At 42.1% G+C, this 24,237-nt stretch overlaps 5 protein-coding genes across 12 annotated transcripts; 2 read left to right on the top strand and 3 right to left on the bottom strand.

Moving 5' to 3' along the window:
* LOC103968558 (uncharacterized) lies at positions 1-4,555 on the top strand. Its single transcript, XM_009381817.3, has 8 exons — positions 1-758; positions 1,806-1,892; positions 1,970-2,014; positions 2,092-2,187; positions 2,289-2,390; positions 3,583-3,669; positions 3,973-4,040; positions 4,169-4,555. Exons 1-8 carry the CDS (start codon positions 159-161, stop codon positions 4,248-4,250), a joined length of 1,167 nt encoding a protein of 388 aa, XP_009380092.2. The 5' UTR covers positions 1-158; the 3' UTR covers positions 4,251-4,555.
* A 1,225-nt stretch (positions 4,556-5,780) lies between these two features.
* LOC135595024 (peamaclein-like) lies at positions 5,781-6,486 on the bottom strand. The gene is made up of 2 exons (XM_065085530.1): positions 6,327-6,486; positions 5,781-6,240 (listed from the first exon to the last, which is right to left on the bottom strand). The coding sequence occupies exons 1-2, from the start codon at positions 6,406-6,408 to the stop codon at positions 6,047-6,049; spliced, it is 276 nt and encodes a 91-aa protein (XP_064941602.1). The 5' UTR covers positions 6,409-6,486; the 3' UTR covers positions 5,781-6,046.
* A 6,180-nt stretch (positions 6,487-12,666) lies between these two features.
* LOC103968556 (uncharacterized) lies at positions 12,667-15,248 on the top strand. Its single transcript, XM_009381815.3, has 4 exons — positions 12,667-12,815; positions 12,920-13,359; positions 13,652-13,999; positions 14,106-15,248. The coding sequence occupies exons 2-4, from the start codon at positions 12,928-12,930 to the stop codon at positions 14,715-14,717; spliced, it is 1,392 nt and encodes a 463-aa protein (XP_009380090.2). The 5' UTR covers positions 12,667-12,815; positions 12,920-12,927; the 3' UTR covers positions 14,718-15,248.
* Positions 15,249-16,713: 1,465 nt separating this feature from the next.
* Positions 16,714-19,352, bottom strand: LOC103968555 (protein TRI1-like). The gene is made up of 2 exons (XM_009381814.3): positions 18,963-19,352; positions 16,714-17,155 (listed from the first exon to the last, which is right to left on the bottom strand). The coding sequence occupies exons 1-2, from the start codon at positions 19,266-19,268 to the stop codon at positions 17,036-17,038; spliced, it is 426 nt and encodes a 141-aa protein (XP_009380089.2). The 5' UTR covers positions 19,269-19,352; the 3' UTR covers positions 16,714-17,035.
* A 313-nt stretch (positions 19,353-19,665) lies between these two features.
* On the bottom strand, positions 19,666-23,998 carry LOC135595861 (uncharacterized). Of its 8 annotated transcripts, none has more exons than XM_065087292.1 (6): positions 23,255-23,998; positions 22,649-23,174; positions 22,461-22,539; positions 22,108-22,370; positions 20,407-20,634; positions 19,666-20,324 (listed from the first exon to the last, which is right to left on the bottom strand). In XM_065087292.1, exons 5-6 carry the CDS (start codon positions 20,485-20,487, stop codon positions 19,791-19,793), a joined length of 615 nt encoding a protein of 204 aa, XP_064943364.1. In that variant the 5' UTR covers positions 20,488-20,634; positions 22,108-22,370; positions 22,461-22,539; positions 22,649-23,174; positions 23,255-23,998; the 3' UTR covers positions 19,666-19,790. The 8 variants fall into 8 exon arrangements, with proteins under 8 accessions (XP_064943364.1, XP_064943365.1, XP_064943366.1 ...); XM_065087293.1 differs by having other exon boundaries at positions 22,475-22,539; XM_065087294.1 differs by lacking the exon at positions 22,461-22,539.
* Positions 23,999-24,237: the final 239 nt, after the last annotated feature.

Genomic DNA, 24,237 nt, shown 5'->3' with positions numbered 1-24,237 from the left:
GTCGCCAACGGTATTGGGAAACGAGCAGCGATCCGCCCACAAAACCATGGGAATCCCGTTTCCCCACTGACGATGTGTCCACAAAACCTAAACCCGCGGTTCCGTAACCTTCTCCTCCATCTCCCATTGCCGCCGCCGAGCCGCCTGACCAAGCTACGATGCAGGTGACGGCCTCCGCTCACCGTGTACACCTCTTCTCCCCGTTGTCCTCCCCCGCGCTGTCCCTTCCCTCCGCCAAGCATTGCAGATGTCGAAACCGGAATGCGGCCGCCACCACCGTCCGCATGGGCCTCCGGGAGGACGGCCCCTCCGTGGCGGTAGTGGGCGTCACCGGCGCCGTCGGACAGGAGTTCCTCCGCGTCCTGTCCGACCGCGACTTCCCGTACAGAAACATCCGCCTACTCGCCAGCCGCCGCTCCGCCGGGAAGCGCCTCACCTTCGAGGACCGGGAGTATACCATCGAGGAGCTCCGACCGGAGAGCTTCGAAGGGATCGACATCGCTCTGTTCAGCGCCGGTGGGTCGATTAGCAAAGAGTTCGGTCCGGTGGCCGTCGAACGGGGATCGATCGTGGTGGATAATAGTTCGGCGTTTCGGATGGTTCCGGAGGTGCCGCTGGTTATCCCGGAGGTGAACCCGGAGGCGATGGCTCATATAAAACTGAAGGGGAGGTCAGGGAAAGGGGCGCTCATCGCGAATCCTAATTGCTCCACCATTATCTGTTTGATGGCCGCTACGCCTCTCCATCGCCATGCCAAGGTTATCTCTTCCCTTCATATAATTCTTTATGTGGCTTTGCATTTCGAGTTCTGCTTTATTTCTTGATCTATATGATACTTTGATCTGCTGTTCACACCGATAGATGGAATGGATGAGACTAGTGGTCTTATTTAGGCGTTATCATCGAAATCATGAAGCATGACTTTGTGACTGCCATCATGTATGGACTTGATCCCGGTTCAGCATGCAACTATTAGAAATTATGAATTATGCAATAAGATTTTCTGGCTGTTGTTCCCATCTCACCATTGTTGGCCTTCCACCTATCTCATCCACTCTTGGTATAGGGCATTTCATGAAGTGATTTCTTTGTACAGTGCGATCTCCTCACATATAAATGGAGTGCAATTTTTGTGCATGACTATATATATATATATATATATATATATATATATAATCAATCAATTAATTAATTAATCAGTTACTTGACATTTCTTAATGCTTGTAGTATGCATTTAAAACTTGACTATTATTCGCGTTGTTCAAAATTTTTGATCTTCTCATGACATTGACACCATATATATATTTTTCTTTTTGGATGAAAGCTAACTTATTCACCCTAGACCTGTTACATAATGTTAAGCATTTAGCCTGTTTATGTGCTAGATGTACAGGGTAAAGATAATTCACCGGTTAAAATTCGCAGCTCTTGCAGAAAGTCGGTATACTGGGGATGCATAATTTCCTCCCCATGTACTGAATTGCTTAATCTTTCTAGAGTTTCATTATAACAAAATTCTGCATTTTTGTTCTACTTGTTTTTAATTACTGTTAAATATGAATCAAATACCACCTAGATGTATAAGAAAAGTATAAACCCTTGGCATAACAATCAGCTTATTAATTTTCATGTCTTATTGACATGGTTATGATGCTTGTCTCTAATCTTAAGCTGATTGATGACAGGAGATTTTCTTTTTCAGACATACTATGTTGAAATTTAACCTCCTTATGTCCGCAATTTCTTTCATTAATTTCTTATGGACATTAAGTCACAAAAGTTACCTGACTTTCTGCATTCTATAGGTGGTCAGGATGGTTGTCAGCACCTATCAAGCAGCCAGCGGCGCAGGTGCTGCAGCTATGGAAGAGCTCCTGCAGCAAACTCATGAGGTGTTCATTTCATTTTTTTGCGTCTCTATTTGCTACTGATGACCTTATATATATATATATATTTTGTTATTTTATAGGTCTTGGATGGGAAGCAACCTACATGCAAAATTTTTAAGCAACAGGTATTTTCTCTAAGCCACCCTGAATTGAAGATATGATCAGATGATCGGACTTTAAGTTTGTTTAACTCTTAATGCAGTATGCTTTCAATCTGTTCTCGCATAACGCAGCAGTTCTTTCTAATGGTTATAATGAGGAAGAAATTAAATTGGTGAAGGAAACTAGAAAAATCTGGGTAATTGCTTATCATTTTTATATAAATGTCCAATCTTTTTTAATGTTTTGTGTTTTTTACAATAAATGATTTATTTGATTTCTCATCGTGCATTTCTCCAGAATGACATGGATGTCAAAGTGACTGCAACTTGCATACGAGTTCCTGTGATGCGTGCACATGCAGAAAGTGTTAACCTTCAATTTGAAAAGCCACTTGATGAGGTCAGTTGGAGAAACATGCTCAGAAAGGAAGGCAATGTTGTCAATAGCATTCCAAATAAATTTCAGAAATATTTGTCTGGAATAGTTATAGTAAAGAAGTGCAGCTGGTGTTGCTGACATAAACTTTTAGATTTTTAGATCTTTTGACAGTTAAGGCATATATTCATATTGTAAGAGAGTCATTTTTTTGCTCCGTAGCCATGCATTTTTAATAAATCTAAGTTGCCAAATGGATGATACTGCTACCAATATGCGTTAAGGTTAGTCACATGAACACGGTCAGAAGTGAACTTAGCAATTGTCAAACCGGTAATCTAAACAGTTTTAAGGAATAATGCCATATGCCCATATGTTGATAATCTCAATGCTATTCTCTATTTGTGTAGTGATATGAGATAAGTTGAAAATGAGACTAGCATCCTACCATAATCTGAAGAGTTAAGTTCTTATGGTTAATAGTTAATACCCCATGCTGATCATCATCAAGGTCATTCTCGATTTGTTTAAATCCGAGTGCAAAGTTACATACAGGGTAATCACTACTATGGTGTGTCACCCTTCAGACATTTTTAGTACATTTCAGAGCTGTTTAACTTAATATGTTCACTTCATGAATCATTGTCACTATTCTGATTGGAATAGATATGTTTAGGTATATCTTCAATATTAGTATATATATCCACAACTAGTACATGGATATGTACAGAAATAAGCATTTTTTTTAGCAAAGGCATAAGCATTTGAAGCTAACTCTTGTCATGTAAATTTCAAACAAAGCGCCTTGTTAGATAATGGTAGTTCTTATCACTTTGCTCTTAATTGTTTAAGGAAACAAAGATTAATCAACTTTTCTTCTGAGTTTGTGATTTACTTGGTTGGGTTTTAATTCAATTCCCCAAGGAAATTAGCTGGTTTTTCTATATTTTGTAATGCCTGTTTATGTAATTTGAAATGCCCATGTGAGGTGTGTGACTTGTCAAGTCATTCTTAAGGAGCTAGTAATCATTAAGGTTATTTCAACGTTTGTCTTCCTTTATCATACAGAGCTCCTAGCTCACATATTCAGTGTTCGAGTATTTCTGCTGCTTATTATGAATGTTATCCTACTTCTCCACTAACCGAGTGGAATTCAACTAAAACTGATTCTTAGTCTCACTGAATTTTCAAATATTTTTGTATGTTGAATATATAGGATACTGCTAGGTGCATTCTGGAGGGAGCTGCTGGTGTCGCAGTTATCGATGACCGGGAATCCAATCACTTTCCTACGCCCTTGGATGTTAGTTTTTCCCTTCTTATATCATTTACTAATGTGTGACAGAACCCTATAAAGTTCCAATCACTTATGCTCTTGGATTTTTGCTTGATGTCATAATAGAAAATTGCATGAACTTCTGATCACTTCTCTGCACCCTTGGATTTAGTTTTTCCCTCCCTATACTATTGTGTGATAACAGAGAGACACCACATAAACTAAAGCGACTTGATTCAAGTTACCCAAATGTCAGGATGCATTATCTTTCATGTTTCAATTGAAATCTTGATCATAATTTTAATCAGAGAGGAGACCTCCTGTCTGCAGGTGTCAAATAAAGATGATGTGGCTGTGGGACGCATACGACAGGATCTATCTCAAGATGGCAACCTAGGGTAATAAGCTCCTTAAAACCCATATGGTTGCCGCTGCCATTGTTTATCATTGACATTGACAAAAGAATACTGGTAATACTACTAGTGTTATCAATTTACACCATGTACTAACTGAAGTTTCACAACAGGTTGGACATATTTGTGTGTGGTGATCAGATACGTAAAGGGGCAGCTCTAAATGCTATCCAGATTGCTGAAAAGTTGCTGTAGAGGATGCACGATAATTTTCCCATATGTTTAAGCATTTCCCTTATAATTTGTTTCCCGGAGCAAGGAAGATAGCATCAATTTTTTGGTCCTTGAAATGATTCAACTATCATTTCTTGTTGTGCGAAGGCAATTTCTGTATGATGGTCTGCGTCTTTTTTCGGTCAATTTACATTTCTGTTGTGCGAAAGCAATTCTGTATGATGGTCTACGTCTTGGTCAAGTCGATCTTATTGTACCATAAGGTACCACTATACCGTTCTAAAACCATAATTCATAAGTTTGCATTATGAAGCATTTACTCTTAATTATGTGCCTCCACTCATCCATTCATCTGGAATTAATCCATAGCTTTGGACTGAAAAGGTCAGGTTTTTTGTGGCATTCTGAGGACGTTAGTCCATGTAGTAGAGATTCGATTTCTCGAAGCTTTTCCCAAAGAAAATGTTTACTTGCGTTCTTCCAAATTAACGTTTCACTTCCATGAATGTTTTGTTCACTCGAGATCAGTTTCCAGGCGCTTATTTTTCTTCAGATTGTTGCAACCTTATCCACCTTGCTTCATTTCTTGTTGATCTTATTCTTCGTCGTCTTCTTTCAGTTCTTATCGATCTCATTGCCACTTGCCCAAGTCATTCAGTAAAAGCAGGTTTATTATGGAGTATTAATGCCATGCATCTACCTATGTAGGATTTGCAAAGTTATTCCTGACATCACCATGGTCGGTCGGTCATGGTCATGGCATAACACGAATGGCCTCTCTGGTAACCAGCTGTCGTAGCCAAAGCGAAGCAAGCTTGGTTACTGTTCAACCTTTTTTCACATGCTTCTTGGCCAAGGCAAGTGGGTGCACAACCAGAGTAATGCCACATGAGCTTTGTACTCCTATGCTTCCTTTTCAAGTTCCCAACAGGTAAAAGTTCACATGACTTGCGCGTAGTACAATGAATGGCTTTCTTCGTGGTCTTTTTCTGGTTTCTGTTTCACTAAGCTTCAACCTTTTTAGGCCTATCAAGATTAGAAGCAGTTTGCATTTCATATAATTCTTTAGGTGACGAAGATAATATTTGAACTCAGGATAAATCTTTCGAAAAATATATTGGATGAGACTTCGATTTTTTTTTATTTTTTAAAAAATAATTTTTATATTTAATTTTATATCACTGAAAATTGTAGGCATTTCTAATAAGAATATTATCTTTTCACGAATACATAGCAGTCAGAGTTCAAATCATCAATCCATTTTGCACAGAACCAGTCTTGCTTTAGCTACAGTCTTGCCCAATACATGCTTCACAAAAGGTTGGAACATCTCTCTCTCTCTCTCTCTCTCTCTCTCTAAAAACAGAAAGAAAAATCCCCCTTTTCTAAAAACAGAAAGAAAAATCCCATCTTTTTATTCTTCATTTTCTTATGAAACCGACTTTAACTCTCTTTTCACAATAAAAAAGGCAATCACGTGCAGCGCACGTTCGTCTATTATAGTTAGTACATCGAGTTGGAATTGAATTAATCTCACACGCAAAAAAATGGTGCATCAAAGTAGGCAGAATATATATATGAAATATTTAGCCCAAATCTACTTTTTCACCCAAAATCTCCAAAGATCCAACGCCACTCCCTCTCTCTCTCTCTCTCTCTCTCTCTCTCTCTCCCATCAAACATAGTAGTAAACCGAGTAGCACAACATTTATTTTCACCACCGCCCATAATCACGTCGATACATGCGACCCCCACTCTGATTCATATACGCTATAAAACACACACCATTCGACGCCGGATGACCTCAAGGTGTTCGATCAGGGGCATTTGGGTCTCCTCCTCTTCCCGCTGCCGGTGTACTTGTCCCTGTAACAGGGGCACTCGTCCTTGTGCCCGTAGGTCCCCGACGGCACGCACCGGCACTGCTCGCAGCACAGCCCGCAGTACTTGAGGCATCGGTCCTTAACGCTCGCCTTGGAGCACCTCACCTTGCACTTGGACCCGCAGAACGCTGAAACCCAAAACAACGACATGAAACGATCAAAATCCATGCATGAGAAATGGTGACACAGAAGACTTGTGTTTGATTATATCTACCTGAGCCTGCCATGGTGGCTTGCAGATAGGAAGAGGTGAAGAGGATGAGCAGAAGAGCTACGATGGCGTGGAGAGGCTTCATATCTGGATCAGGCTACGGAATGCTCACACGGTGGTATGTAGTCGAAGCGATGCAGGGACTTCCAGAAGAGGCTTGGCTGGCTACTTATAGAAGGGTAGTAAAGGGGAGAGGTTGCAGGTGGGTGAAGTATGAGAAGCATCAGTAATGAAGACGGCAGGACCTTTTGGGCTGGCATCCAGTAAGGGGGAGTCCACTAATGGCGAATATGGGGACAGGTGGAGGGATGCCATACCTCCATGGAGAGCGGGGTAGGACTTCCTTTTAGCTTGGGATGGCCCCATGGAGTTGTGCTCATTCATTGCTGCGTCGGTGGAAGCTTTGCTGCATGTCGTCGATAGGAGGGAGGCACGTGAATGGGGTTTGCTTGCCTTGAAATCTACCATGTTCGGACTCCCAAGAGGGTATTGGCCAGTCGAGGTGGGCGTGATGGTGCGTGCAGTCATTAAAGAGGGAGTCTCCTGAGGGACCCTGCAACATTCTGCTTCCACATCCAGAAGAATCGGTCTGCGCGCTTCGAATCCTAAGATCATGTTGCTAACAACCTCATGCCACTCATCTCGATGGACATGGAGTGGTCAGATTGGATCATCAGATCCATCTATGTTTGGATTGTCTGAATCGACTCGAATCGAATATACCACTTCATAAGGTGTATTTTGGGTCCAAGACACATCACAGCTGACGCCACACGCCAAGTTAGAATCCGTACCGAGACGCTATTCGACATGTCTTGTCTCATAGCTCGGGACGATGCTATCTGACGTCGCTAAGCACGTCTCGAGACGACGACTGGTCAAAAGTGCTATCTCATCCCTCGAGGGTCAGTGGCCACATTGAACTAGCGTGCAATCGATCCATGTACAATAGTATAAAGCCAAAGTTGGAGGGGCCAAAGTCGGGGATCACCCAACGAGAATCATTTTTGCAGGCGAACGACCTCCCGCGAGCTGCAAGCACCTTAACCTAGGGGTCGCCATCCAACGCGCAAGGGTGAGCTGCCAATCGACCCAGAGACCGACAAACGTCGACAAGCACTCTTTCCCGTAAGCACGACTACCACATCATCCAACTCAGTTGACACTCCCGACATCGACTCATGGACCAAACCGTGCTGACTTATCAGTCACGATATATTTGTTCACTAATACCACTAATCCAAAACCAAACTCATCATCCGATTGTTAATTCCAATGGGCAAATCAAATGGAATGATGGGTCAACTTGGCCACTACAGACCGACGAGAATAGCCCACAGTGAAGGAAAAGTTTGATTGTCTACATCCTGCATCTGCATCGATACAAGGCCTCTAAAGAAACTATAATTCTTTGTTTTTGCTTAGATCTGGAGGATGATTAGAGCCACGTAGAATCCACGCATGTATGCGTGCATGGGAAAGAGAGATGAAAGAAAGACCTCAAAAACACCCATAAATGGATGCATGAGAACAGAAAGTTTCGGAAATTACATCTCGATGTGAATCTTTTGGAAATTATATCCTTCGTCGATGAATTTGCGAGGATAAGATTCGTCCCACTCGTAATCGACCAACGTGGAGAATCAAAAGGATTACTCAACAAATTATCACCTTTGATTTTTCGAATTTTTGCATACTAACTTATTGGTCATGGCGATCATCATGAATCATACTATTTTGGTGGACGAGTTGGGATCAAAAGAGGCCAAGTAGGCATCGTAAGCCATGGACTTCAGCGAGTTTGTCCACTCAGAATATTCCTGTAGCTCCTTCTAGTAGGTGGTAATGTTTTACCTTAGAATAATTTTTTTTTCATATGCAGTTTCTTTCCTTTTTTTTTTTTAGATTTTGGGGAACTGAAAAAAGGATCAAACTGAATTTTCTTGCAGAGGAAAACATAAAAATTATGGAGAGAGATAAAGTTAAAAGAAGGGAGGAAATATGAACAATAGAGAGAGAGAGAGAGAGAGAGAGAGGACAAGTGAAGAATTTTATGTCATTCAATTTACTGATCCATTGTGATTTGTTCTCTTTGTGACTATGTAATTAACCTAATCTTTAAATGGAAATCACAAATGAGAGTAATCAGCCATAGTATGACTAGGGTTGCAAGCGATGATAGTCCTGCCTCGCATGAGGATTAGTAAGTGATAAGCCCTTGCATAAGAGTTATGTACAGTAGTGTAGGGTGAAGGCGATGACAAGTCCAATGAAAAACATATTTTTAAAATTTATTAGGGATAAATTAGTCCAATGATGTGTTATGAAAAATTTTCTGAGACTCTATTTGAGTAATTCTGAAACTTAGAAACCTTTTCAAAAATTCATGTGTGCGTCCGCATTCATATATATATATATAAGTTCTTTCACTTTTTGTTATTTTGGACAACTAAAAAGGATTTTACTGAATTTTCTTACATAAGAAGAAAACAATGGTGAGAGGAGGAAGAAGATCGACAACAAAGAGGCACTTATTAGCCACTATTTATTGTGCGTTGCTCGATCAAATAGGGTTACCTTATTCGTTGCTCAATCAATTATCCGAATTATATGTGATGGTGTCTCCATGCGTTCCTCAATCAAATAGCCCAACAAGCATCGAAGAGCTAATTCTCGAGGCTTCCTATTTCAGGCCCAAATTTAGATTTAAGATAGGAACGTCCCTAAAAATTTTGAGCTTCTTTAACTCCAAATTAGATTGTGTGCAAATAAATATAAATAGAAAGCATCAGCTATATATATGTGTGTGTGTGGAGTTTTTTTTCTCTTCCAACATAAAAAAGAAACAAATAAAAGTGAAGAGGAGTACAATAATGAACCAAGATATTGAGTTGAGTTTGGGTTGAATTAAAATTAAATCTGATATATGTTAATTCTATGACTGGTTTGATTGATCATTAATATTCAATTTCTAACAACTGTATGGCCAAATAGAATCTGAGCATGCATAGAAAAATTGAGTTTTGGAAAGTAGACTTGGCTTCCAAGAACAAGGGAGGACCAGAATGCATGAACCTCTTCAATATTTGTTTCTTTTTGGAGGCATGCATACATGCATGGATGACGATATATAGTTTTGAAAATTATATTAGTAAATCTTCCACAAAACAGGGACATCAAGATGCATGAAATATTTTTAGGTTTGTAAGGACATGGAAATCATTTTGGTGGGATAAGATATAGTAGAGAATTAAAAGAATAGGCTACATAAATTCCTTGGTGCTGCTACCCACAAGCATACTCATCTTCTCTTCCCTCCTTCCATCTTTGTTTCTTTGATTTTTCTGTACTAACTTTTTGACCATGGTAATTATCATCAGTGTTGCTATTTTGGTGGGCAAGTTGGGATCAATAGAACAACAACATCTTTGTTATCATTAATTCATCACGCAAAAAGATGGCCTCCACAAAATAGCAATTCTCGATCATTGCTATAGCTTCCTTCATCGACAAAAGATGGTAATATTTTACCTCAGATCGATATCTTTCCTATGCAAATTCTTTTCTGCTTTTTATTATTTTGGAGAGAACTAATTAAGAAGGATTGCGTTGAATTTTCTTGCAGAAGAAACACACAAAAAGTTAGGCAGTGGAGCAACAAAGAGAGAAAGACAACACAGGTCAAAGACAATTAATTATAAATATGAATTGGTGAAACATAGGATCAGAAAAAGGAGGCAAGCATTCAAAGTTTGTTCATCAAGCTGTAATCTTCCACTCTGGTGTGGAAATTTAAGGTCATAAGTTATAGTTTCTGATACACAACTACTACTAATAAATTAGGATATTGGTGGAAGAAGAAGAAGAAGAAGAAGAAGAAGAAGAAGTGTGTTGACAAGGCAGCACAACAGCCTCTCCCGCAATCCATGGCGAGATACTTCAACTACCTTTCGGACACTATCTATATGAACAGCATTGGGGACAGCTATGGTTTTCTAAAAGCGCCCATTATTGACTTGTTGGCCCCCAAAACAAAAGCCAATGCAGCACTTTTTTCTCTGAACATACTTTTGACAAGAGTCTACTCTGTGCTCATTCATACATAAATCATGTCCATGTAGAAGTTGGATGAATGAATGCCAAACTTCCTTTCATGAGCAACAGCAGATGGTGGATTCAGGATTTCAGTTCATTAGCACACTGTTCATGTTGATCCTTAGAATAAATTAACAAGGCAACAATCACAGTATCCAGCTGAATGGTTGGACAATTGGATATGATTCAGTACTTGTTAGGCTGCATTTATCTGAAACCAAGCCAAAGAAGTCTGGAAACAGGAGATGTCAAAGAACAGCAATCAAGCTTTGTCACCAAGCATCTTCAGATAAAGGCAATCAAAAAAAGAAAAAGGTACTTTTTCAGGTTGACAACATGGATCACAAAAGCACAAAAGAAGAGGAAAACTCAGCATCTGCGCTGTATTCATATTGTAGAAAGCAGTATGGTCTAAAGATCAAACTGGTCCCATTGTGGTCAGATTAGACATGCTACCTAAATCACAAGCTTCTCTTTTTTTGATTGGATGCCTGCCTTGAAGAACAAGCTGCAGGGATTGATTAGGCCTACCCTTTGGCACATTGTCAAACTTGCTTAAATGACATGTAGCTCTGATCTCAGATTGTTATCAACTTGCTGAATGACCACAAGAAATATGCAAACTTGCCTGATTAGGCAGATGTTTTATTCTCCCCATCAATGAAAATTAGAGAGAGGATCTTTCCATGCTAGTATTTTCTGTACTATCTAATTAGGTTACCATATCCGTGAATTAAATTTATAATCTCGGTTCAGTGTGTCACCATTTTCCCTACTCATCACCACACAATTCTGAATCTTGATCTAATTTAAACAGATATATAGTTCTTTTCCTTCTAATTTTTGAATATAAATTTATATTTTAGAAATTATTATTATCATGATTCTTTTTTCATGTAAACTATATCGGAAAATATAGATTGAGATCTTAAATATTGGTCTGACGGTGATGTATCAAAAATCCATTCATCAAAGGTTGAGGGTTCAAAATCATATCAGATATATATATTTAAAGACGTCGACTAGTTTATCTAAGAAAAAAAGACTTAATACATTATGGTAAGATCCTGAACTCCAATTTCACCATCATCGCTTATTTTTGGAAAATAAAAAATAATATCAACCATGGAATCCAAATGGTCCATAACCTATTCTGGATTAAATTGTCTTCCTCGTTCCCAATCTCAAATATCAGGGGTGAGGCCACCTCGAGAAGGAAAGGTTCTCAGCCTTCAACTCTTCCGAAGCTTGTCATTTGGTCCCCTTTTCCTGTCCTCATCGCCTCACTCCGTAAATGTAAAACCCCTTCCTCTAAAAGGGCATCAAAGCAGTACAACGTCTCCAAGTTGAAAACGCCCCATACGTAGTGCATCCATCTGACGTTAACTGAGAAGATTGCACGCACATACACTCGCCAAACTCACGTACGCCCATCGCCACCGTTCGCAGGGAAACACGAGTCCTCCATAGTCCACCAATAAATGGGTCGAAGAGGGTTGGCTCGTCGCGGTGTGAGACAGCACATGGAACCACCTAATCCTCCGAGTAATAACTCGATTTCCAAGTGGCGAAGACGACGACGACGTCCGTCCACCTAATGAGGCCACGCCCTGTTCCGATGAATTGACTACCGATTGGCGATCGAGACCTCGTCACATGGAATAATCAATGGCGCGATGGGGACGTGACGTGAGGAGACCAGTTCGGTCGAGCCCCCTACTGCATGAGGCAATCCACGTTGTCATCCGTTGGATCGTGATCGGACCGCCAGTGTAGATGTCGGGCTCACGCGAATCGCGAGGCCCTACGTGAATGGGTGGCAGAAACATCGTTGTCGTCTGCTGCAGAGTTCCACGTTCTGCTTCTTTTTGGTGCAGAAACAGTGCAAGGAAAAGAAGAAGAAGAAGAAGAAGAAGAAGAAGCGGCAGCAGCAGCATGAATAATATTTTAGATAGTCCTAAATAGATAAGGCTTAATTAAACGAAGCGAGGAGACCGCCTGCACGTCACGTGATCGTCGTCGTCGTCGTCGTCTCACCGCTCGCCTCATACGACCTCAGAATTCCCTAACGAGGCAAAGGATCGCAAGACCCAGTCGAAGGTGAGGGCACCGAGAGTGATCGGACTTCGATGCGCTCTCCTTGACCATTGGTTGGCAACCGCCGCTTCTTTTTGGGTTATTATTGATATTATTTACCTTTATCTTTTTTTCCTTTAAATATGCTTTTTCTTTTTTACCCCCTCCAGCTTTGCTCTCTTCTTTCTTTTCGCCTTCGCTCTCACACTGTCGCACGCTCGCAGTCTTCCTTTTTTCTCTCTCCTCTATCCTTCGAAGAAGAATAATCGCATTTATAATCCCGCCTCGCCTCTGGCTTCCCTCTCCGTGTTTGGAAAACTTGTAAGCGAATCCCTGTTTGGAAACCTTCTAAGCGAATCGGTGCATGTTTTCGACTTCCTTTTAGGATACACGTTCGAGCCCATAGCTTTGTGGTCTGCGTTTAGGGAGGGGGATGGAGAAGAAGCAAGGGTTCTTCTCGGCGCTGCGGGAGGAGGTGGCGCGGGGGCTGTCACCTGCGCGGTCGAGGTCGAGGTCGGAGAGCCCGCGGCGAGGCGCGTCGCCGGTGGCGGACCTGCTGCTTCCGACGCGGTGGAAGCGGCAGCAGCCGCGGGGGTTTCCGGCGGAGCTGCTGGTGCCGGCGTCTGGGAGCCTGGCGCCGCTGGCTGAGGGGCCGGAGGGGGAGGGGAGCGGCCCGGGGAAGGGGGGGTGGGGGCAGTGGATGAAGGGGCGGCTCTCCCGGGCGCCGTCCGTGTCCGGCGCTGCCGCCTCCTGCCACCGCTCGGACCTCCGCCTCCTCCTCGGCGTCATGGGGGCGCCGCTGGCCCCCGTCCACGTTTCCCCGACATACGCGCTCCCCCACCTCAGCATCAAGGACACTCCCATTGTGAGCACCCTGTTCGCCTGCTTTTCTATGACAACCTGCATCGGCCTTCTCTTCCTTGCCTTCTGCTACCATGTCGTCGGTAGAAAATATCAGCAAGACTCATTTTTTGTGGATTTAAGCGCAGTTATTATCATCTCTGGTTTCTCTGCTTTGAGTGAATGCTCGAATTCCTCATAAATGCCTGCAATATCCTGCAATGAATGCATCTGATTTCCATCTCCTTGCATCTTTGCTTGCGTTAATTGCCCAATTTGGTTAGACATTGAGAAAAGCTGTTGATTTTTCATGGTAGGAAACGTCGTCAGCCCAATACATACTGCAGCAGTACACAGCGGCCTCGGGAGGGCTGAAACTGCTGAGCTCCATCAGGAACGCGTACGCGATGGGGAAGGTGAGGATGGTGGCCTCGGAGTTTGAGACGGCCACAAGGGTCATCAAGAACCACAGTGTGACGAAGGATGCAGAGCCCGGGGGCTTTGTTCTCTGGCAGATGGCGCCGGGCATGTGGTACGTCGAGCTGGCCGTCGGTGGTAGCAAGGTCCGTGCCGGTTGCAACGGCAAGCTCGTCTGGCGTCACACGCCATGGCTCGGCGCCCACGCCGCCAAGGGCCCTGTTCGTCCCCTTCGTCGAGCTCTGCAGGTACAGAGGCGGAAGGTGCAGCATGAGCCACCATCTCGCCTTCTTTTGGGCGCTCGATCTCTGTTGTCTGCTTGAAATTCTTATTGTACCCAATCGAACTGTGCAGGGTCTTGATCCATTGACCACGGCCAGAATGTTCTCTGATGCACAGTGCATCGGGGAGAAGAAGGTCAACGGAGAGGATTGCTTCATCCTCAAGCTTTGTGCAGACCCACAGACGCTCAAGGCTCGGAGCGAAGGCCCTGCCGAGATCATAAGGCATGTCTTGTTTGGTTACTTCAGCCAAAAGACGGGGCTTCTTACGTACATGGAGGACTCCCATCTGACTCGAATCCAGTCGAGCGTTGGAGGCGATGCAGTCTACTGGGAGACCTCCATTAACTCCTCCATAGAAGATTACCGCCCTGTGGAAGGTGTGATGATTGCCCACTCCGGGCGATCAGCGGTCAACCTTTTCCGGTTTGGCGAGGTGGCCATGAGCCACACCAAGACCAGGATGGAGGAGGTGTGGACCATCGAGGAAGTGGCTTTTAATGTTGCCGGCCTCTCAGTCGACTGTTTCATTCCGCCGGCTGATGTCAAACGTGGAACAGTCAGTGAGGCCTGCGAACTACCTCAATCGGAGAGGGGTAGAAGCAGCATGGCCGGAAGTCATCGGGCTAAGGTTGCAGCTCTGGACAAGCCTGATGGTAACATCCGATGGAGGGCCGAGAAGTGAACCTGTCGATGATCATGGTTCTTTAGCTTTAACCGACTGACTCACCAAAAACTACAGAATAGCAGAGCAAACTTCACAGATTTGGGGTCTGCTACTTCAACAATCCTGTGTGTATAGCAGCATTTTTATTCCTGGGTCTGCCACCTGCAATATAGCCTTGTTGTAGAATTCCTGAAGGCTTGGCTGGTTTGCTTACTTTGGTTTGTCACGCTTGCTGGTTGAAGTCCTGTTTACTTTTTTACTTTTTCTTCTCCTACACCAGGGTGCTGCCTTCCATGCACGAAAACAAAGATGAACCAACCATGTATGTTCTTACCAATCGCAGCAACGGGGACTTCACGGTGCCTGTTCGGAGTTCCCAAGATTTTATGTGTTCTTGTGTGTTTGTTTGTTGGCTGGGTAGGTGTGGCAACTGTTGAGGATGCAGGTAATTAGTAAAAATGTAATCATCAATCCGAAACGAGGGTTGGGATATAAAACTTTTCCTTACCTACTGCAATCATATATGGGTGTGCGAACCACACTTCTCTGCTCCGTCTGATATCACTGGTTATTGCACACTCTAGATGTAGTGGATGCACGTGTCATCTTTCTGCGATGCTACTTTTTTGTGGGACAGCATCATTGTTGTTGAACATCAATTAAAGGGGTTAAAATGGGGATGTTATTTATGGTGGGTTTAGACAGCGTCAGGTAATGTGATAGATGGGGCCTGGGCTTCATTCATTGCCTCCAGCTGCAGGGTGTGTGCAGCCAAGGACATGGGAGGCTCAAGGTCCCCCGTATGGGTAATCCATCACATTTGGTACAGGTGGTGAGAGAAAGGTATTGATACCTGTGGTGGAACTGTTCATTCTTTATTTTGTTTTGGAGGGACACTCGGCCATGGTTCTCAGAAGCTTCCTCACTGTGGTTTCTCGTTGATGTCTATGCTACTACCCTTTTTCCAGTGGCTCAATGAGAACAGACACAATAAGTAGGTATCCAATGCTCACTGTCCCCTTGCAAAATATATCAGCTCTTGATGATACTTGAGACAGCCATGAAGAATCTGATCCTTGAGGCAATCACACTTTCCTGCATGTTGCGGTTGCTTAAAACCTTCAAAAAAAAGACAGGAAGTTCTTCAAGATGTTGATGTGGTCCAGCACGAAAATAAACTAACCTCGTTTGGTTCCTGGAAGATGGTGGTTCCCTGGAGGCTTTAAAACGTCCACTAGCAATCAGGATCATCTTATTAGCTGAAGCGTCAAAGCGACATATCATGCTCCGCTTGTTGTAGAAATAAACTTGATTCTAAACCTACAAGACGGGCACAAGAACCATGTCCACAATCCGCACAAAAAAGTTGATGCTGGACATCAGAAATGCCATCATAAAGAGAGAACATGTGGGAGAATAAATAGCTCACAAGATGTTCACCTTGTTCTCAGGCTCTGGTTCCGTTCTTTGATCCATCGCTTTCCATGTCTCCAGGCTCAGATGAAGGATCCAAACATGCATCCCACAGACCATTCTGCAAGATCGATCAAACTCGGGAGGCATAATGCCCAGCCATGAGAAGACAGCAGCAGCAGCAGCATTGAGAATACTCCTTTTATCACAAACATATCTTACCACAAACACTCATGGTCTGCTAAGAAAAAGTAGACTCCGGATAAAGTCAAACATATTTCTTTAAACAATCAAATCATTGAAGAAAAAGATATCCAACATACAAAAAAATGAACATGTTATTCACACAAACGCAACAATTACGTCAAGGTCATCATGGCAAATAAAATTCGAGTTTCATACAAGTATCATGTAACTACCAGCATAGCCGAAATAAGCTTTAGTCAATTTCTTACAGATTGTAATGCAAGCAGGATTAGCCACGGCCTTGGTCCTTTTCACACCTTGGTGCTTGTTTGTCCGATGCTGTGATGAGACAACACATGGAGAATCCAAAAACAAGATAACCAACCTAAAGATCTGTCAGCTATCAGCACAATCCTTGAGCATGGTAAACCAAAGGCATAATCACTACAGAGAAAGGATTGAGGTTGTACAAAGTGTTCTCAAGCAAAAACTTGTAACACCAACAAACCAACAGAGAGCACTAAGAACCCTAAACAACATAGGACCCAACAGTAGAAAATTGTTAAGCAGTTCAACTTAATTCTGAAGAACAAATACTACATTTTAGGTCATTGATACACCACAGATACATGCTATCAGACAAAAAAGACCTCACATCTTGCGTGGTCCAACAAGAAGCTTGTCATAAGCCTACAGTTATCTATACACCAAAATCTACCTTCTTGCGTATGACATAATCACTTTGAAAAGTGAGGATTAATCAAGCCTGATATTTCGAGAAACCCAACACGGTCTCTCCCACCAAAAATGGCTTTGAGCTTCTCATCACAAACAATTATCTTTTTGTTCTCTGGATCCTGCAAGGGAAGAGCACATAACAAAGATAAAATGACACTTGACACGGAAGAGACATATACAGAGCCTAAAGTATTACATGGTAAGTTGACACCAATAAAAAAAAGGCTAGACGGATAGCAGACTCAAGCAAAGTCAACTTTAGTGGTAGGGCAAGTCAATGTCAAATGCATCAGTAACAAAATTTGTGCATACACATGCACACTCACTGTTAACATACTTCTACTCAGATTTTACAGGAGTCATGAAAAGTTCCTATTTAGTATTACAAATTGTATGAAGGTAGATAGATGCAGAAGATAGAATCAACGCTAGCCAAATCTATGATTGCAGAAGAATCTTAGTTTGATCAAACATAGCAAATGTTAGTTTCCTGTTCTTAGTAGAAGAATGGCACAATAAACAGATATAGTTGAATCTAAAAGAAAATACCTTGTGAACTCTAATAAAATATAGGATCAAGTGTACAGAAATTCAGACTACTTGCACAATTATAACAGAAACTGCAGAAGCTAACTCAACAAGATTAAGGGAAAAATCAGGGCCCAGATTTTTAATTTTATAACCAAGGCTCCATAATAATAGTTCTAAAGACAGACACATATGACAATGATTAAACAGCCTTTAACTATTATAAAACATGGCTGAAAGCCCCCTTAGAATTCAAATAATTACAACTTAGAATGGAAAAGACTAAATCGACATCTTTGCCTGAACCAATATTCAAGATATCATCCTGTTCAGCTCCTACTGGTTCATAAATGTTCAACATAGTTAGAACTTTGTTCAACTGATATCATTTTACAACAATATGTCAAACCTACTGATTCCAATATCAAATACATGGAGGGCATAAAAAATTTTGTTTCTACACCATCCTTCAATATACTCAACCAAGCTCTCCATACTCTTTTGTACTTCAACTTCTCTGTTTTGTGCATGTTAAAATCATTGCAAAATGACCTCTAAATGCTCTGATGATCCACACAAAGTTTCAGTCTCTCAGAAACATAGACTTATAGCACCTCCCCCAAAATAATACATATCATTAAGGGCATTTTTTTCTTGTAATCCTTCCCATAAGGCATTTACCATTAATTCTAAGTGAATGCATTTTCCTGCAAACCATTAATTCAGTAACCTAACTTCAACTTCCCTATGCTCCCATAAAGTTTAAAACACGTGCAATTCTGTATCCTATACAGCGGTCTCTATGACACAAGGAATTAACTAAAGCATATGTTCATATCATTTCAATCTACTAAAAGACCATTCAATCTATTCAACTTTACAGTTATGATAATCACATATTTGTACTAAGCTTTCACTTGTAATCATGTCTCTCCAGATTTGCAGATATAAAAAGAAAACCATAATCTTATCAACACTCAGTTCATCCAAAAAATCCCCTCATTCGAAGGCCATAAACCAATATAATATAATATCTCAAAGTTAAATGGAAACAATTCATGAAATCAGTACAAAAGCATCCATGCATTCTACTAAAATTCGCCTATCATCTTAAAGCGAGAACTTCATGCCATGTTCTTGCGTTCCTTGCCACATAAAAAGGAAAAGATAAAGAAAGAGACAACCATACACGCCATGAATACAATGAAAGGAGGAAAAAGATCGAGGACGAGAGACCACGATGTAGGATTAATCTTTCTCATCACAACACAAATCAAGGGTATACATAGATCGAGGACGCCTTAAGCTTAGAGGCCAAAAATGAAACAGAAGGAAACGTGTATCACTAGTTGAAGAAAAGGAAAAGGGGGAGGCCACAAACAGAAAGGTGGGGGTAACCTGGAGGTTGTGCTCCTTAATATAAGCCCAGATGAGCTTGAGCGCCTGGGTGCGGGGGATCTCCGGCACGCCGACGAGGGCCTGCATTGCAGGGGAGACGGGACGGGGCCTGGTGATGCCCCTCGCTGGCCTCGCTCCCGCCCCCGAGGCAGGCTTGGAGGAAGAGGCCGCTCGCACCGCCGTCGCCGACGCGGCCCTCCGGTGGAGAGGGAACGCGACGGAGGCCGCGAGGCGGCGGCGGAGGGGATGATCGGCGGTGAGGAAGGCGGAAGCGCAAAGGCCGTTCGAGGGGATGGTCGCCGCCATAGGTGGGAGAATGGGGAGCGTCACCGAGGGAGAGGGGGAGAGAGCGAGTGGATAAGAGGACGGGAAACGGCACTTCTTGGGCTTTGAGAAGGGTTTTGGGGAGGGCAATCCTATAGTTGTTAGGGGTAGAATAGGAATTAGGATCCGCACAATATAGTTTATTCGTTTAATAAACACGTTGTATTATTATGGCCGTCATTGCGCTGTATTACCATATGCATGCGTTATTATTATCATCAACATCATCATCATAACTTTTCCTAACAAAAATGAATATCATATTTATTATTCCTATGCTACATTACCACGGTTATCATCATCGATATCATTATGTTTCATCACCATCATTAGATTGATTCGTCTTCTATTGGTTGTGCTAATTGCAAGGTAGCTTATGGGCTCAGCATCAGCGACGATAATGTTGGCATTCGAGCACACTATATCTTGGGGTTCTCAGGCATCAACCCATTTCCACTGACTCCTTTAATTAGAGACATACGAGCGCATCTAAAAAAGCTTACATCAAGTCATCCTAAGACTCAAACACTGGAAGTGCCAAGACGGCTGCTTTAGTCTTTCATCTCTCGGGCCTTCCAACTCGAGGCAATCCTTAATGCCATTGTCGTAGCTAATGTTGGCATCTTCCGTCTGCCGCGTTTCCCATCTATGTGCACTCACCTTTAGCCCTCCAGACTCGGTTGATGATGAGGAAAAGCTTGCTCCAGAATCAGAAGTGAAGGATGTCTCTTCCCTCTTCCTCCAGCTGCTTCCCACCGTCAGCGTCAGTTCTATGTCACTCTCTTGTTCCAACTCCAATGTCGTATCCCCTTCTGCTCTTTCTATGTATTCATCTGCTGGAAGTTCGAGATTAAGTACCCGACGCCGTGGCCTCCGTTCACGGTGTCTTTCACTCAGTAGGCACGAGACTGTGCCAGCGTCTCGATCACCAAGGTTAAACCGAGTGCGGTTGACGAGCCTCTGTCTCTTCAGCTCATTGTTCTTCATGTCTCTCATCAGAAACTTCTGAACTCTATATAAGCGATGGAGTTCATGGACCTGATAGGGAAACAAACTTGAATCTGCGTGCTTGTGAAAGGAATGACGAAGAGGGAGGGAGGATCTGAAGCTGGGAGACTACCTGTTGCCTGAAGGTCTCTTCATGCTTCAGCATCATCATCTTCATGCATTCTTTGTCATCCTTCCTCAGAAACATCTCCATTAGCGTTTTCTGAGATTGATTGGACCGACCAGACTTGTTGGTTTGGAACCGCAAGGAAAGAAATTGGGCTGTCCTCTGTCTGCTGACAATTTGTTGGGTACTGATGTTGATTGCTTCCCGTTGCACTCGTCAGAATCTATCAAATCCCTGCACATATCCGGATTTCACATCAAGGGCTATTTTTGGTTGATATTTTATAGAGAATATTTCATCATTAGATGCCTCATAATCACTCTTATTATTGTCTACAGCAGATAGCAAAAAGAAAAGTTGTACTTCTATCTGACGTCTGAGTAGAGGAAGTACAAGGTTGGCATACAAACTGTTAAACACATATAAGTCACTTCAATGACAGTGCGCTTGTAGTGAATTTTGATGAGCTTCTGATCATATTTAGCAGGATTTTGGCTACTAAATCATGATTAGGTATACCATCATGGTATATACAGCATAACAAACAAACAAAATTGAACCCTTCCAATCATAACTATAATAATATTACAGATGACATGTAAAAGCATATCACAGGATAAATGGAGAACCATAACCAAGGTAGGGCATGCATCCTGTTGACATGAGAATGGCATCCAATTCAGTGTTATCCAAACAACTTCATCCAGTGGGTACCATAGGATATTTAAGACGACTTTCTAATAGTACCAAAGTAAAAGAAATCTCACATTCATATATTGAAAAAAAAATAAAAACTATTTCACATTCATATATTGAAAACAAATACTAATAGTAAGCTAAACTTGTTTTTTTTCCTCATGAAAAGTTGAGTTCACACTGTTTCTGCTAGTGATGTCAAACTAGAAACAAAATTTTGGTGACAGTAACCCAACTCTTTTAAATGGTATTTCATTACATTTCATCGCATAACCATCTTCGACAAAGGGACCTTGCAACAATTACTTCTCCTAGAGTAGAACACCAGGGCTAAAGTTGTTGTGAAGATGTGCAAAGATGTTTGCCTTGCAGGTATACAGACATATGATTCTGATATTGATGGCCTATAACCAAGGATCAGATGTATTGTTGTTTCTTTTTCATGGTTTCTCTTTTTCAACATTTATATAGATACATATATATACATTAAAGGAGTTCTTCAAATCAGACAATATAAGCAGATAACATCTGAGAAGCATAAATGATTCATCTTTAGAAAAGAACAGAAACTTTGCAGATGCAGATATGATGAGTCGTAAGAGGAAGTATGGCACATAATTTAGCCTGACTAGTGCCCTTCTCCTGTCTGAATCAGGGAAAAAAAATGAAACAACAAACTACTTGTTAGAATCTGTATAAGTAGCTGCAGGAGACAAATTCATATTAGATATCACAATGCAAAGCTTTTTCCACTCGGACTTAGGCTCATAAATTTACAAACAGAGCTCCAAGGTCCCAGTGCAGGATGCTCATAGCATATGTTTCTTTACATGCTTAAAGCAATAAATATGAATAGGATGCAACGGATTCCAGATTGGCTCAAGATTCTTCATACTAAAATCAAGTATCACCATAAACGAAAGCAATCAAAGAAAGCTAAGGAAGATATGCAGAGCTCATGACTGACAAAAGAAGAGCAGCACTGCAGCAAAGAGTGATATAGAGTATGACCTGTGATTGTCTATCAGAGAAACAGGCTACGCAGCTGCTTCAGCGGGAAACTCTGCTTCTTCTCTGCTACTACCTGCCTTGGACGACAGAAGACAAACAACAAGCTTCTCATCCCCAATCTGCTGAGCTATGAAGTATTTAAGGTTCCGTCAACACGCTCCCACAGAATAATTTAGTAGGCTCCGCAGGCATGCCAAACAAATCCCAATGCACTTTGCCTTTGCATTTCAGGTGCATGAGGGAAAAGATGCCCCAGACAACTCCTACATAAGGCAGAAGTAAAATAAGAATGCCTACGTAATATATGCCGTGCTGGAGAATTATATGCGGTAATACTCCACAGAATCAACAACCAGGAGAACCAAACCATTCGTGCCAAAACCACAACCAGTTGTCCCAGCATGTAGATCATTCACTGTCTCTGTGTCTACACTGCGTTGTGACAAAACTTGTCTTTGTTATATGGGCAAAAATGTGAGAAACAAGGATGTGAGATGGTGCGGTAGTAGTGAAGTTGATGGCCAAAGAGACAAGAGAGCACCTTTAGAAGTATCAGCAGCATGAAAGGATGGTGTGTACGAAACACATCATATATGGTCAATCTACCATCCATTAGCTCATTTTCTTTTCTCACCAGCACTCGTGAATTCTTCTTTTTGTTTGAGCCATCTTCTTCATGAATAACAACAACCAATTATGGCATAACTAGGAACCATGTTAGCGTACAGCTTGTATGATGGGAAAAAGAATAATGATATATCCATAATTCATATGAATACTACTTTGGTCAGACAACCTCCAAGTGGATGAGTTCAAAGACACTATAGGTTTCTCGACTTTGTTGCAGTAAAGCCTTTATTCCTGGAACAGTTCATGATGCAATGATACCTGATTAATCTTTCATGTTTCAGAGGCAACTTACGGTGATCATGTGATGATCCGACGCATACCACGTACACCATGATCATCATGAATCGGTGCTGAGGTTTGTTTACTCGTAACAGGGGAATGGGCCCACCCCACTTACATAAATTCCAATCACAGCGGCATTCTCACAAGCACTTCAACTGCAGCACTGAAAACGAGCCATTAAACCCTAAAATATGAGCACTTCACTGAAAACAAGCAACGAGACGAGCATACATGCCTTAACAACGCAACGGAATCGGTCGGTTTCTTTGGGAGGAGGAACGGGGCTTACTTTTGCGCTCGCGAAGTGCCGACAAAGGCGTCTTTAGGAAGGGGCACATGGTGAGGTCATGTTTGCATGAGTCCCCCCCCTCTCCATACACGAAGGGGCCGACATCGGAGCACGCGTTGCCGGTGGCAGGAGGCGCAGCGGTACTCCATGGGGAGTCTCAAAAGCAGCAGCTCATGAGCTCATCTCGCCGTTCTTTTGCTTTTTGAGTGCTAGGTCCGAGGAGGAGGAGGAGGAGGCAGTCTCATCGATCGGCTCAGAGAGAGAGTGTTATCTAAGGTTGATGATAAGGCTATGCCGAGTAGAATAGTCGTGCTAATAATACAAAGACGGGCTGTGTAAAGCTTATAGAAAGTAGAGAAAAGCGATGCCTTCGCCTGCGCATGATGGGTGCCGCTAATTGCTTGCTTTTTTTTGTTCTTTTTTTTTTTTTGTGTGGGGGGTGGGGGGACGAAGAAGAGCAGCTTTTTGATGCTTCCGACTGTTGGGAAATAGTTGGGAATATTTGTTCATCACAATCCTATTATAATAAAAAAAAATAGTTTTATAATTATGATTTTAACCATTTTGTCATTAATTATATTCAGTACATTTTTTTATCATTAATTATACAAAGAATATATCTTTATAATTATGATATCCGGAAATAATTTCCTCGTATCCTTCCTTATCAATCGAATCCTTATTAATCCATTAAAGTCACCTTCCAATCTCCACGTAGGACTAAACGAGGGCAGGGCATCCATTCTTACTGTTATCAAGCAAATGCTCGTCTACTACTGCTGCTCTCAATCACGCATATTAAAACCCAACAAGACACCACTCATGAATACGGCAGCAGCAGCAGCAGCGTTATGTCTGCTGGTCCTCGTCAGATTCAGAGCAAAGCTTTCGAGAACTACGTCAATTCTCTCCCTATGCAATCATAGCAT

The sequence above is a fragment of the Musa acuminata genome, chromosome BXJ1-10, assembly GCF_036884655.1.
Source record: "Musa acuminata AAA Group cultivar baxijiao chromosome BXJ1-10, Cavendish_Baxijiao_AAA, whole genome shotgun sequence".
Taxonomy (NCBI): Eukaryota; Viridiplantae; Streptophyta; class Magnoliopsida; order Zingiberales; family Musaceae; genus Musa; species Musa acuminata.
Note: the sequence above shows the minus strand (reverse complement) of the source record. Positions and strands in the feature narration are given on the sequence as shown.